At 41.6% G+C, this 15,427-nt stretch overlaps 1 protein-coding gene across 1 annotated transcript in view; it reads left to right on the top strand.

Moving 5' to 3' along the window:
• Positions 1-1,351: 1,351 nt before the first annotated feature.
• IMPAD1 (inositol monophosphatase domain containing 1) overlaps positions 1,352-15,427 on the top strand; it is a 32,492-nt gene continuing 18,416 nt past the window's right edge. Inside the window, exon 1 of the mRNA XM_025393913.1 lies at positions 1,352-2,023. Within this exon, the coding sequence (XP_025249698.1) occupies positions 1,637-2,023 (387 nt within the window). The 5' untranslated portion in view covers positions 1,352-1,636. The remainder of the gene's footprint in view (positions 2,024-15,427) is intronic.

Genomic DNA, 15,427 nt, shown 5'->3' with positions numbered 1-15,427 from the left:
GGTTTTGAGAATTACTCTGTGACATTCACTTTCAGATACTTGAAAGCAGCTTTGCTTCATTGCAAAGTTGCTCTCAAAAGCTGACAAGAAAGGTAATGCTAGTTCTTTAAGTTCTGGTGCTGTCAATACTCTAGGGATTGTTCTTTCATTGATTTGTATTTGTACTTGATTTTGTGCTGTAATTATTTTTAAGCTACTTAGATTGCTAGCAGGGAAACCAAACAATCAATAGTCAGTGCTTTTGTTGTATGTGTATTATCATATGCAAATTCTACAGATGCCCTGAACTGTAAGTAAGCGGTAAAGGTCAGGCTCTACATGACTTGCTTAGCAATGGATGTTTAGAAGTTTGGTATACTTGTAGTTTTTCAGGTGGTTAATTCTAAAGTCCACTTAAAACCAATGCTGTTTTGCTATGAAGAGTAAAACAGGCTACATTTTAAGTTGATTTTATATAGATATTTTAATATTTAAGAACGATACTTAATGTTACAATCTTAATATTCACTTTTAAGATTAAAGATAAACTTATGAATACTTATGAAGTATTCACTATCATTCTAGCTAAGATCGGTGTTATAGTAGAAGGTAGTTATTTCTGTCAGATTCTTAGAGGGCCTACACTGACTCAAAGATTACATGCTCTAGATTGACCATCTCCGGATATACATATTTTAAGTGGACTCTGTCAAGCAATTCCTTTGCTCCTCAAGCTCTGGTAAGAGAGCCAGGCTCGAATACCCTTGGAAATGAGAGAAGCCCCTGGTTTGTTTACTCTCATTATGAAAAACCGGGATCAAGGCATGTTTTTCAGCTGCTTCGAAGATGGTTTATTCTGGCAGGTGGAGGAGGGAAACTCTATACACAAAAAAGCATTTAGGGCACGACAAAGATGTCAAATAGAATAAAGAGCCAAGTACAATTCTTCCCCTCACCGCCCAGTCCCCCGTCCTGCCGGGAAGAGCGCGGAGAAGCGACTTAAAGGTACAGGCTGTCTTCACCCCCGCTGGCTAAAAAAGCTTGCAAATCAATCCTTTAAAATGGTTTATTGTGTTTTCCTCTATTCCTCAATAATCTGAGTGATGAGAAGACTAGACTGTTACTGTGACTTTATTACAGCCATCCATAGTCGTACAATGGAATATTTAATTTAAACATCCACAAGGCACTCAGCACAGCACACTTTCCTGCGTGGATTGCTGCTCGCCGCTTCCAGGAATACCTTCCCACTCAGACCAAGGAAGGCAGCTCAGTCCAGCACCTCCCGTCCCGCCCCGCCCCAAGGGGAGGTGCCCAGCTCTCCCCGCCCCTCGCCCTCGCCCCGCCCCGTCGCGTAACCCGGATACACACCCACGCTCCCCTTTCACCTCGCGGCCGTAGGCTAACGTGGAAGTCGGACCGGCAGGCCGGCGGAAGAGCCTAGACCGTGCTGCCTGGCGAGTCAGGCGCGCGGGGCGGTGTCCGTGCTCTCGGCGGCGCGGCTTGGCCTTTCTTGGGAGGGAGTGATGGGGCGCACCGGGGCGGGGGAGCGGACGCCGGTGTAGCCCGCGCGGCGCCTGGCCCGGAGCGCGGCAGCGGCGGCGGGCGCGGGGAGGCCTGTGAGAGCCGCAACCCGGAGCGCCCGGCCTCCCGCGCCATGGCACCCATGGGCATCCGCCTTTCCCCACTGGGGGTGGCCGTGTTTTGCCTGCTGGGGCTCGGCGTGCTCTACCACCTCTACTCGGGCTTCCTGGCTGGCCGCTTCAGCCTCTTCGGCCTGAGCAGCGAGCCTGGCGGCGGCGCGGCGGGACCCGCGGCCGCGGCCGACGGGGGCACCGTGGACTTGCGCGAGATGCTGGCTGTGTCAGTGCTGGCCGCAGTCCGCGGCGGCGACGAGGTGAGGCGAGTCCGCGAGAGCAATGTCCTCCACGAGAAGTCCAAGGGGAAGACGCGCGAGGGAGCCGAGGACAAGATGACCAGCGGCGACGTGCTGTCCAACCGCAAGATGTTCTACCTGCTCAAGACCGCCTTCCCCAGCGTCCAGGTGGGAGCCCACGGGCGGAGCGCCCACCTGAGCCGGGGAGCGCGTCTCGGCCCGTCGACTCTGAACTGTATGGGGTGTGGAGCTTCTGGTTCCCATTTTGTAGATGTGGAAATTGAGACGCAGAAGTTAACGTGCACAAGGTCAGACAAAACAGCAGAGGAGCTGGGTGAGGTTGCATGTAGTCTGACTCAGGGCCCGTGCCTTTTTGGCTCCTCCTGGGTCGGGTGTGCGCCGTGTGTACTTAGGATCAGGAGGCCTCAAAACGAAAAGGCTGAGAAAGTTAATTGCACCCGCGGCTTCAGGCTCTTTCGTAGAATGAAGGGGTTGGCTAAAATCCCCCAAGACCCTCTATCCTTCCTTGATTTCTTCCCTAGAAGGGTCGAAACTGGAGTACACATTTTCTGGCTGGCTGGCCAGTAGCCAGCTGAAAAACCGAGTCTTGTTGCAGAGCTATTAGCGTGCGGTGGTGGGGGTGGGGGTGAATATGCTCATTTCGCTGTCGTTTTGTCATGACGCTCTTAAGTTTATAGTTTGCGGGCCGTTTAAGGAGGTACTTAGAAATATACCAGCTGTTGATGCTACCTGGCCCTTGATTAAAGATCCATGTTTACTCCAGAGAATAAGAATTAAATAACATTTGCCTTTTCTTTCGGTAGGTTTCTAGGAAGGGAGTTGACATTTTCTTAGGGAAATCCAGACATTTTGGATTTGTTATTAATACTTTTTGAATTCATAATTTCAGTGGAGCTGCTGTTGAGTTGAATAAAGCATTTTTAAAATTTACAGTTCCAGAAACTGCAAATTTTGTTGAGGAAGAGCTGAACATAGTGTAGCAGCACCTTATTAATGTATATCTTAACTCACCTAACTGTAATTTTGGCTACTGGGAAGAAAAATTGTCTTCACTGAAATTTTAGATAAACAGTGATGTGCAAACCCAGGCTTCTTTGGAAGGTGACTGACCTTTTACTGCTGATCTTGAAAGAGGAGAATATTGTCATTGTTTAATGTATTTTGTGTAAGGCTTCTTCCAGTCTGTCATAATATTGCTTTGGTTTTGCTTTTTATTCTCCTCTCTTCCTCCCCTTTCTTTCGTCTTTTTCTTTTTTTCCGATGGAAAGGAACATTGGATTTCCTATCATGAGCTACTGGATACCAGATGTAATTAACGTTAGAATTTTTTTTTTTTCAAATTTCTACTTAAAACACAGAATATTTCTACTTTTTCTTTTTCCTCTACTCTGTTTTTATCATCACAAATAACACTTATCTTTTTTTGCATCTAGATGTAAGATATGTTTATGAACTATTTTACCGCCTTTCCAAAACATATGTGTTTCCTTCCCCAAGAATGTATACAGGAAACAGGAGATTCAGAGAAGTTGTTATTTAATAGTTTTAACAGTACTAATAATAACCATTTATTGAATATATTCTACGTGCCCAAATACTGACTACACAGGACTTCATTTGATCGTTACAGCAACTTTAAGAAGTAAATTTTATTTCTGCCTACTTTACAAATGGGAAATCTGAGGCTCATGACACTCCAGCTTATATAAACTATCCAACATTTTAGCTATATCTTTAGAAGCCTGCTTAAAACTTATAATTTTAGAAGCTTAAAAGCAATAATAGTGAAATGTAGCAAGCAGAGTTGATTTTTTTTAAAGTAAAAACAAAAGTTTCTTAAATGTTGAAAACTCATCTGTATGTGTGTGCATTCTCATTTATTAGCAAACAATAAGGGAATGGCTGCCAAGGGTAGTGAGCTGCATTTTATTAAACACAAAAGCCAAGCTTTTGGAATTGCAGATGTTGAAGTCTCTGGCTTCATATAAAACAACTTTTTGTTTTCTTGTGACTATTTGAATGTTTGCATGTGCTTCTGCAGTATTCCTGTTGGGTCATGGCTGAAGGAATAGAAGAGGTTTGTGCTCATTTATACAGTGTCAAAGTGGAGATGGTGTCATGTTGAGCGATCTCCTTATACCCCTGTGTTATAGGCTAAAGGCCAAATATTGTAGCCATCTAAGTGGAGAATCAACCTAAAAGAATCTTTCTCCTTTTGTGCCTTCCCCTCTCCTAATGCCCAGAAGTACAGTCTTAAATGCCTGGTTGATTTTGAAGCCTCACCCCAAATTTCTTTGTAAGAAACTTAAATTATATTCCACTTACTTTACTTCCTAGTGGAAAAAGACCTTTGAGAAGCATCAGATACTTCTTTCTTTTATCCTAGTGCCCTGTGTAAATATAGAAAGATCTGTTTTCTCCCGTTGCTTTCCTATGTAGAGTCTAAAGTCTGAGCTTTCATATCTAATGTTCACTCCTCAGTAAAAGGATATACCAGGGATTTTTCTGGAGCACTCAGCTGGAGACAGTTTGGTCCCCTAACTGACATTTGACAACATCAGAAGACATTTTTGGTTGTCACAACCAGGGGTGGGATGCTATTGGCATCTAGCAGGTAGAGGGTAAACATCCTATAGTGCACAAGACAGCCCCCTACAATGAAGAATTATCTGCTCCATTAGTCAATTGGTGCCCAAGTTGAGGAATCATACTCTAGAAAAGTGAGTGCTGTCTTAACAAAACTCAAGTTTCACCTAGGCTCCCTGGGTTTCCTTTTGTCTTCAGTTTTCTTCAGGTTAGAGATCCCAGAGAGTCCTCCAGGCAGCTAGTCTCCTCTTCCTAAACACTTTGGCAGTGCTTATTTCATTGTGTCAAAGTAATAATAACTCCAGCCATTTGTATGGCACTGTCTCTTTATCCTTGCAGGTAACAGTGAAAATGAAGGCTGAAGATACTTTTGTGGAGTGACTTTGCAGCCACAGAACAGACAAACTTAGATTTATAGTTTTGTACTATAAATGTACAGGGGACTATCTGTTTGAGGGGCTCCTGTCCTCAACTTGATTTGTTCAAAGTTCTGACAGTGACTTATTTGAAGGTAAAGCATGGTACTCCAAGCTGGTAGCAGCAACTTGGGTCTTTGTCTTCCTTGACTTATAAGATGGAAGTTATGCTTCTGTCTTTCAACAGAAGTATATCCCAGAAAAGTTTGAGTAGCACTAATATAGTGCACAGAACACTTGCATTGACATCTTGTGCAGTCACCAGCCTAGGTGATACTGGCCAGTCATTTAACTTTTTTGAACCATAGTGTCCTCTTCTGCAAAATTAGAATAACTAGTAATTGGTGTAGACATAAGCGCTGAAAACAGAGGCAAAGAAACTAGTTCAAAGGAACAGGCCCAAGAGAGATAGTAGGACAGCTAATTCATGTAATCTAATGAGTTTGAGTAAAATGCACTTGGGAGAATTATTGTGGAAGAGACTGGGAAGGTAGGTAGGGGCTAGGTCATATTCCAAGTTCAAAGGAATTTGGACCCAATCCATAGTTTACTACTAGAATACTAAAAGAAGGCCAGATTTAGCTGACTTTTCTTGAGGCCTCAATAAGCCATACTTTGGGCTTTGGGCATTTGGAGGTAGATAGGGACTAGTTAGAGGCTGTTAGAACAGGCCATGTGAGAGATGAGGACCAGGACTCAAGCGGTGGGGAAGTTTTGCTGAGCTTGTTTTACTAGCTAACATTTGCATAGCCCTTTGCAAGCCACAAAAATTTAATTAAACTTCTTAATGACATTATTAATTTTATCTTCACAACAATAAAGGAGGTTAAGTACTACAGCCTGTATTTTTCAGATAAAGGCTTGGAGAGGCTAAATAATTTGCCAAAGATTGCCCAGCTAGAAAAAAATCTTTTTTTTTTTTGAGATGGAGTCTCACTCTGTTGCCCAGGATGGAGTGCAGTGGTGCGATCTCGGCTCACTGCAAGCTCTGCCTCCCAGGTTCACACCATTCTCCTGCCTCAGCCTGCCGAGTAGCTGGGACTACAGGCACCACCACCACACCCGGCTAAGTTTTTGTATTTTTAGTAGAGACGAGGTTTCACCATGAGAATAATCTTAGACTCGCTGAGATTCACTTAATGGTCAGAGAATCATCTCAAGTCTGTTTAATTCTCTATATAAGGCAGTATAACAGATGTAACAGAAGTATACTCTTAACTATAATGTTATAAATGAATGGAAGGACTCAGAGTAGTTGCTTGGAGGATGGTTTGGAGGGGAAGAAAGTAAATACTGGGAGACCAGTTAGGAGGCTTTTTCAGGTGAGAGCTAATGTCTTTTGAATTAGGGCTATGGTTGTAGAGAAGATAGATGTAGAAGGAAATGAAATAATTTTTAGGGATATGTTAGAAATAACTCCTCTATTTATAGCTTTCACAACTGGGGTTTTGTTGCTAGTGAAGGGGAGTGGTGCTTAAGTTGGGGGGCAGATTATGAATGCCATTTTAGACTTGCTATGTTAGAGATGCTTTTGATATGTGCAAGGGGAGCTGTCAGAGGCTGTTGAATATATGTGTCTGAAGCTCTGAAGAAACATCTGAACTGAAAATACAAATCTGCGAGTCATCCGTGTTGTGACGTTAATTAAAACTGGTTATGGACAGAATTGGTTAGGGAGAGAATATAACATGAAAGGGGAATATCAGGGCCTAGAACCAAGGATAATGAAGACTGAAAACAATCATTTAACAAGAATAGTAGCAGCCAGCCTTTATTAAATGCTTACTCTGTGTTAAGCATTGTACTAAGTTTGTTTTACCTTTTCTGTTTCATTCTTCTTAAGAACCTTACAGGGAGATAGGTCATTGTCCCTTTTTACCAATGAGGTGATTGTAGCTCAGAAAGGTTAAGTGACTAGCCTAAATTATTCACATACCCAGTAAATTGAAGAGTTGGCATTTGAACTCAGGCAACCTATGATTAGGAGGTGAGGAAATGGAGACAGTGAGTAAAGACAAGTCTTTTGAGAAATTGGGCTTTTGGCCGGGTGTGGTGGCTCACGCCTGTAATCCTAGCTCTTTGGGAGGCTGAGGTGGGCAGATCACCTGAGGTCAGGAGATTGAGGCGATCCTGGCTAACACAGTGAAATCCCGTCTCTACTAAAAATACAAAAAAAAAATTAGCGGGGTGTGGTGGCGGGCACCTGTAGTCCCAGCTACTCAGGAGGCTGAGACAGGAGTCCCAGCTCCCGGGAGGCGGAGCTTGCAGTAAACTGAGATCTCGCCACTGCACTCCAGCCTGGGTGACAGAGCAAGACTCTGTCTCAAAAAAAAAAAAAAAAAGAGGAATTGGGCTTTTAAGAAAGTTGGCTCGGGTGTTAGGTGTATTATGTTTCCTAAGAGAAGGTTCTGTGCTTTCTTTTTGGTATATTTGTGTTTAAGCTACGAGACACTACAGTATGTTTAATTGTTTATAGAGATATATTTGAGAGAGAGTAGTTGATAGTAAAAGGTTTCTGTAAAGGTGGGAAGAGAATAGGACAGGTAGAGGGATGTTTATTTATATGTTTAGAAAATAGTTATTGAGGGCAGGTGTGGTGGCTCACGCCTGTAATCTCAGCACTTTGGGAGGCCAAGGTGCGCGGATCATGAGGTCAGGAGATCGAGACCATTCTGGCTAACACAGTGAAACCCCATCTTTACTGAAAATACAAAAAATTAGCTGGGCATGGTGGCGGGCGCCTGTAGTCCCAGCTACTCGGGAGGCTGAGGCAGGAGAATGTCATGAACCTGGGAGGTGAAGCCTACAGTGAGCCGAGATCGCACCACTGCACTCCAGCCTGGGTGACAGAGCAAGACTCTGTCTCAAAAAAAAAAAAAAAAGAAAGAAAATAGTTATTGAATGCCTACTGTATTGGTCAGGGTTCTGCAGAGAAAGAGAACCAATAGAGATTTATTATAAGGAACTGGCTCGTGATTATGGAGGCTGAGAAGTCCCTTGATCTGTCAGCTGGAAACCTGCAAACTGGAAACCCAGGAAAGCAAGTGATGTGATTCAGTCCAAGTCCAAAGGCCTGAGAACCAGAGAGCTGGTGGTGTTAGTCTCAGTTGGAGGGCAGGAGAAGACTGATGTTTCAGCTCAGCAGTAAGGCAGAAGAAGGGGCAGAGTCTTTCTTCTCCCTCCTTTTGTTCTATTCACACTCTCAAAACATTGAATGCTGTGCACCCACGTTAGAGAGGGCAGTCTGTTTTATTGAGTTCACTGATTCAAATGCTAATCTTATCCAGAAACACCCTCACAGATACAACCAGAAATAATGTTTAGCCAAATCTCTGGGCATCCCATAATTCAGTCAAGTTGCCATATAAAATTAACTATCACACCTATAGTATGATAGGCACTGTGTGAGGTTAGGATATAATGATTTATGGAGAAATGAAGTAAATGATCGATTCCTTCTTAAGGCATTAACCAGAAGTCCCTTCAAACCCCAAAGTAACTGAACTAGCATAGTAATGGCATTGATTGTATTTGGGGGCCTTGAACTTTGACAATACTGATGGAGAATAGTTTCCTTCCCCTTTCTGGAATTTAAAAGACAAGTCTAAATACATATATGTGTGTATATGTATGATATGTATATGTATATGTGTGTGTATATGTCTATATAATTAAATAAAATCTTTAAATAGATCAACTTGTCTTAAGAACCTTTGCACAGATGGTCCCCAACTTAAGATGGTTCAACTTGGGATTTCTTTACAATGGTACAAAAATGATATGCACCATTCATTGTAAAGAAACCATACTTGTAGTACCCATACAACCATTCTGTTGTCCAGTTTTAATAGTCAGTAAATTACATGAGATATTTAATATTTTATTATTAAGTAGGCTTTGTGTTAGATGATTGTGCCCAACTGTAGGTTAATGTTAGTGTTCTGACTACATTTAATTAAGGTTGGCTCGGCTAAGCTGTGATGTTTGATAGGTTAGATGTGTCAAATGCATTTTTGACTTCAGATATTTTCAACTTATGCAATACAAATGCTTCTCAATTCACAATGGGTTTATGAGGACGTAACCCCATCGTAAGTTGAGGAGCATTTGTATTACGTAAGCATTTGATTCCTGATCCCTGACTTGGTTGTACTAATTTTAAGGTATTGTTTAGCATATAGATTAAACATTTTCTATCCTCACAATTATGGAGCACTCCTACTATTCTGTACCTATTCTCCTATCTAATGCTGCCTCCTCCTTTAAGCTGTGCTTTCCCTTCAGATCTGCACCTAGGTATTACTATTTTATCCCCCAAATTATTTTTCCTATTTCCCCTACCTCCCATCCAGTAACAACAACGTTTTTTTTTGTTGTTTGTTTTGTTTTGTTTTCTCAGAGTTCCTGATGCAAGGTTGAGGTTTAAAGGAAGAGACTCAAATTGATTCACACGTGTGAATTTCTTCTGGCGCTTAAACTACTTAGGAGTATTTACTTTTATAAAAGGAAAAATACATTAGTCAGGGAAGACTGAGTAGGCAATGCTGTAGTAATGACATCCTCCAATTCTCAGAAGCCTGACACTCTCCAAAGCAGTTGTCCTCCATGAAGTGACTGTGACCTAGTTGATGTTGATGTGTGACTCTGCCATGTCAACATGGCAGGGAAAGAGAAAAGATAGGAGAATTGGGCAGGAGCTTTCTTTTTATTGCCTAAGCCAGAAAGTGATGTGCATTCACATTTTTGTCCATATTTTGTGCATTTACATTTTTGTCCATATTCTACTGGCCACAATCACTCTCATGTGCCTCTGACTACGAGGCAGATGGGAAGTATAGTCTCCCAGAAGTTCAGGAAGGAAAAGAAAAGTGGACGTTGTGAGTACTAGAAATGCCTACACAGGAGGCAAGTTAACCTAAAGAAATCCATACTTGCTATACATAGAGGCTAACAAAAGGATCTGAGAGTGTTTTGATAGTTGCCAGGTATAGGTGGAGAATGCAAGATGAGCTATTATGTATCAGCATAGACCAAGATCAGTTTAGTGTTTTCTGATTTCTAGAACCTTTTTTTGCTTACCTTTCTAAAATTATAGGTTCTCTAAAAGCTGCATTGTTCATTCCCACCATAATGGGCTTCTTTGGGAGTGATTGGCTGGGTATCAGGAGGGGGCAGGGATTGGCCAGGGCTGTTCGTAGGTTTGGGTTTTTGGAGCTTGGGTTGATTTCTTATGCTTCAATTCCCCGTTGATGTCTTTGACAGGCAGTAAGGATGAGGAAGGAAGAGTAGGTTGAGTGGAAGAGGATTATGGGGAAGAAATTAAAAAACTACAGTGGCTAAGAATAATATTGTCAGTTAAGGCACATTTATTGAGTACCTACTTTGGTTTAGACAATGGGGATGGAGCTACAGTAATAAAGAAAATTTGTGTCCTTGCACTCACAGAACTTACATTCTAGCTGATCAAGATGGTAAATGTAAACAAGCAACATGGTTTCTGATAAGGGCTTTGAAGAAGAAAAACAGGGTCATGCAGGGAGTGTGTCTAGTGGTCCCGCTTTATCAGTGGTAGTCAGGAAAGGCCACTTTGAGGCAGTCTTGTTGGAGCCAAGACCTGAATAAGAATCATGATGTCATGCAGAGATCTGGGAAAGTGTGTACAAGCAGAAGAATGTAGTAAGTACAAAGGCCCTGAGGCTGAGTGATCATAAGAAGACTAGTAAGTCTGGAGTACAGTAAATAAGAGTGCAAATAGAGAGAAATTACTGGATAGCATTTACTGCTGTCATTACCCAGATCATCTAGGACCTAACGTTGTAGATTATGATAAGGAGTCTGGATTTTATCTCTGCATAATGAGAAACCATTGGAAGATTTTAAACTAGAGTGCCATGGTCTGATTTAGGAAGATGGCAGGTTGCTGGGTTGAGAAGGGAAGCTCTGTAAAAGCAGTGATTTTGTCTGTTTTGTTCATTACTGTATCCCAATGCCCAAAACAGTTTAGAGTATATAGCCATTAGATGTTGAATGAATGGCTGAATGAATACACTGTAGGAGGCAAGAACAATTGAGGATTATTGTGGGAATCCAGGTGAGAGATGGTGGCCTAAACTAATATTTTCTTTGTAGACATGGTGACATATTTACATATTTAGAATTGGGAGGTAGAATTTCCAGGACTTACTGACTTGATTGGATGTGGCATGTGAAAAAGGATTGAGGAAGACTTTCTGGTGTTGACCATAGCAACTATTGATAAGGTTGTTGATATTGGTGGGTAGTAGATTTTTCAAATTTGTAGGTGTGTAGTGGTTGTGGCAGTTTATAAATAGCAGTTACACAAAAGCAGATTAGGTACTTGTGCTAACGTTCTTGTTCTCCTGCTCTGTTTCTCCCTAACCCGATTCTCAGTGAAGATTTTTTCAAATACTGTTCTATAATGTGTTCTCTCATACTCAGTTGCAAGTATATGGAGCTGACTTGAATTCTACAAAAAATCAGTGAAGCTCCATAGTTGCCGGACTTGGCACTGCCATTTTTGTAAGCTACAGTGGTTAAGGCCCATAAACTACTTTGTCTTTTCTAGGAGTCACGTTTCTTTTTTTTTTTAAAGTTTATTCCTTTTTGCTTGGTGTTACTATTAACCTTCATTGATCTGAAGTAGTCTGGCATTGTTGTTAAGAGTGGTTTCTGAAGCCAAAATGCCTCACCAGTGTTACACTGTCTTAATTATTCTGGCATTAAAATAGGTCTTGATATCTGATAAGGTAAGTCACCACACCATGATGGTATTTTTTACCCCTTCTTCCCGAAATGTGTTGCTTCTTGACTTTTTGTTCTACCAGGTAATTTTCAGAAATGGCTTGTCCAGTTTCCAAGGAGAAGGTTAAAAAACACCACCACCACCAATAAAAAAACACCTGTGGGGATCGCGCCACTGCACTCCAGCCTGGGGGACAGAGCAAGACTCCGTCTCAAAAAAAAAAAAAACAAAAAAACAAACAAAAAAAACACCTGTGGGGATTTTGATTGGAGTTGCATTTATCTGCAAGTTCTTTTAGATTTTCTCAGTGTTCAATAATCAACTTCATATTATGGGTTTGTTTCTTTCTTTCTAAACTTTGCACCTCCCCACTTGCTCCTCTCCCCCTCTCTTTAGCTTACTGCAATGACTAGGACCCTCTGCACATTGTTGATAACTGTTATGATGGAGAGCAACTGGCTCTGTGTTACAGCCTGCAAGGTCCTTCACCATCTGGCTTCCATTACTCTCTGACCTCAACTCCTTAGCCTTTCTCCTTGGCTCAGTCTGCTATAGCCTTGCTGGCCTCCTTGCTGCCCTCTGAACACACCAGGCATATTCCCACCTTAGAATCTTTTCATTTGTTATTTATTGGGCTAGAATGCACTTCTAGCTGCCCACTAAGCTTATTTTTCTTTAGATCTCTTCACTCAAATACCACCTTTTCAGTGAGGGGCTTCTCTAGCTACCTTACTTTTTTTTTTTTAAAAAAACAACTTCATTGCAGCGTAGTTTATATATCATACAATTTGCCTATTTCAAGTATACAATTCAGTAATTTTTAGTAGAACTGCCAAATTGTACAACTATCATCATTAATCAGTTTTAGAACATTTTCACCACCCTAATAATACCACTGTCCCCATTAACTATTTATTCTTGTTTTTATCCCTTATCCTGGGCAACCACTAATCTGTCTTTCTCTGTAGATTTGCCTTTCTGGACATTTTACATTAATGGAATCAAACAGTATATGGTCTCTTCTGTGTTGATGCTTTCACAAAGCAAGGGGGTTCATCCATGATTTAGTATCTTCAATACTTTATTCCCATATATGGCTGAGTAACTTTCCATTGTGTGGATATACCAAATTTATTTATCCATTCATCAGGATAATGGATAAACTACTAATTGATGGACTTAGTAGTTCTCTGGTTTTAGCTAGTATGAGTAATTGCCTAGCCACCCTTTCTTAATCCTATCTACCCTTTTTCTTAAAGAATAACCCTTCCTCTACTCTCTAACAATCCTTTCTCTACTCTCTAGCACTCTTTCTGTCCTTTTGTTTTTTTTTTTCCTCCTCCTTACCACTCTCCAACATGCTACATGTTTTTTTCATGTGTCTCGTTTATCTATACTGGAATCTGAGTTCCACAGGGCAGAAATTTTTGTCTCACATTGATCACTGTGGTATCTTTAGGACCTGTAACTGTGTCTGTCATATAATAGGCAGTCAATAAACGTTTGCTGAATTAATAAAGACATAAGTGAATAAATTGAATGTTTACTTTGCTCTGTACTAAGAAATACTTAAGGATTTGCTAGGCGCGGTGGCTCATGCTTGTAATCCCAGCACTTTGGGAGGCCAGGGCGGGCTGATCATGAAGTCAGGAGATCGAGACCATCCTGTCCAACACGGTGAAATCTCATCTCTACTAAAAATACAAAAATTAGCCGGGTGTGGTGGCGGGCGCCCTTAGTCCCAGCTACCCAGAGGCTGAGGCAGGAGAATCGCTTGAACCTGGGAAGCGGAGGTTGCAGTGAGCCGAGATTGCACTGCTGCACTCCAACCTGGAGACAGAGCGGGACTCCATCTCACAAAAAAAGAAAAAAGAAAAAAATAATGATTTAAGTGGTTTGATGTTTCTAGACTATTACTATTTTTAACCTCTCCTGTGATAATTTGGGGTGTTTCAGGGTACCTTCTGGAGATTGCTGATAGTTGTGGTATTTTTTAAAATCATGTCTGTGACTTTCTGAAGACTATTCTAGGAATCCAGGTGAGAGATGGTGTATTGACAGTACTCATGTGTTGTCAGTGCTGTGATCACTCTGGCACTGTAGCATGGGGTCTAGGCATGGTATCACATGTAGCATAAACGTGACCTATTCTGGAAAGGGAGCTTGTCAGAAAGCACAGGACCCAACAGCCTGTCCTGCTGAGGGTGTAAGTCCCTAACTAAAATCCACATTTTGGGGATGTTTTTTCTTGTGTGCGTGTGTATTACTATGTGATAGAAGTCTCATGGTGAGGCGGTATTCAAATAAGATTGATGATCTGTTTTTAACTTAACATTCAATTCTTAGATTTAGTCCGTTGGTATATGCAAGTTTATAAAAGTAAATGCAGTTCTAAAACATTGTTTTTTATTATTATTACTATTTTTTTTTTTTTTTTTGAGATGAAGTCTTGCTCTGTCGCCAGGCTGGCAAGTACGGTGGCGTGATCTCAGCTCACTGCAACCTCCACCTCCAGGGTTCAAGCGATTCTCCTGCCTCAGCCTCCCGAGTGGTTGGGACTACAGTCACGCACCACCACGCCTGGCTAATTTTTGTATTTTTAGTAGAGACGGGGTTTTACCATGTTGACTAGAATGGCCTCTATCTCTTGCCCTCGTGATCCACCCGCCTTGGCCTCCCAAAGTGCTGGGATTACAGGCATGAGCCACCACACTTGGCCAAAACATTAGGCTATATTTTAGCATGCATTAAGAAGTACACTGTTAAAAACTGTTTTTTTCATAGGATGGGACGGGGCATACTTAACAATGTCTGGAGACATTTTTGTTTGTCGCACTTGAGGGTGTTGCTGCTGGCATCTAGTACGTTCTAGTGGCATTTAGCCAGGGGTGCTGTTAAACATCCTACAATGCACAGGACAGCCCCACGACAAAGAAATATACAGTCCAAATTGTCATTCGTGCCAAAGTTGAGCAATCTCAATTTAAAGGAATCTGTAATGTATTTGTAAATGAATAGAATACTTATATAAAGTATTATACGAACACATGTATATATATGTTATATATAAGAAATAATATGTAACATATATAGAGAGAATATATATATGTAAGGGAGTGTGTGTGTGTGTGTGTGTATACGTATGTAAGCGTGTGGGGTAAGGAGAGAATATATTCCTCTCTTCTCGTAACAACCCTTCCTCTACTTATATTTCTCTCCTTACCCCACATCCTTACGTATTTGTATGGTAAGTTAAATTTATTTTATGTTTTAATTTTGTTCCTTAGTTAAAAAAAAAAAAGGTAGAAAATTGACTGTACCTCTCTATTCTGTGATATGTCTTTCTTCTAACTCTAGTTGCTTGTGTTGTGTTCCAGAATATTGTCTATTTTAACACTTTAGAGCTATTCTTTTTCTTTTTTTTTTTTTTTTTTTTTGAGACGGAATCTAGTTCTGTCACCCAGGCTGGAGTGCAGTGGCACGATCTCGGCTCACTGCAAGCTCCGCCTCCCAGGTTCACGCCATTCTCCTGCCTTAGCCTCCGAGTAGCTGGGACTACAGGCGCCCGCCACCACGCCCGGCTAGTTTTTTGTATTTTTAGTAGAGACGGGGTTTTACCATGTTAGCCAGGATGGTCTCGATCTCCTGACCTCGTGATCCACCCGCCTCAGCCTCCCAAAGTGCTGGGATTACAGGCTTGAGCCACTGCGCCTGGCCTATTCTTTTTCATAAAGCGTTGTTATTCATATGAAAAAGAGCTATTCTTTTTCATAAAGCGTTGTTAAG

This window comes from Theropithecus gelada, chromosome 8 (assembly GCF_003255815.1).
Source record: "Theropithecus gelada isolate Dixy chromosome 8, Tgel_1.0, whole genome shotgun sequence".
Taxonomy (NCBI): Eukaryota; Metazoa; Chordata; class Mammalia; order Primates; family Cercopithecidae; genus Theropithecus; species Theropithecus gelada.
The sequence above is the reverse complement of the archived record's forward strand: the minus strand, read 5'-3'. Positions and strand labels throughout refer to the sequence as shown.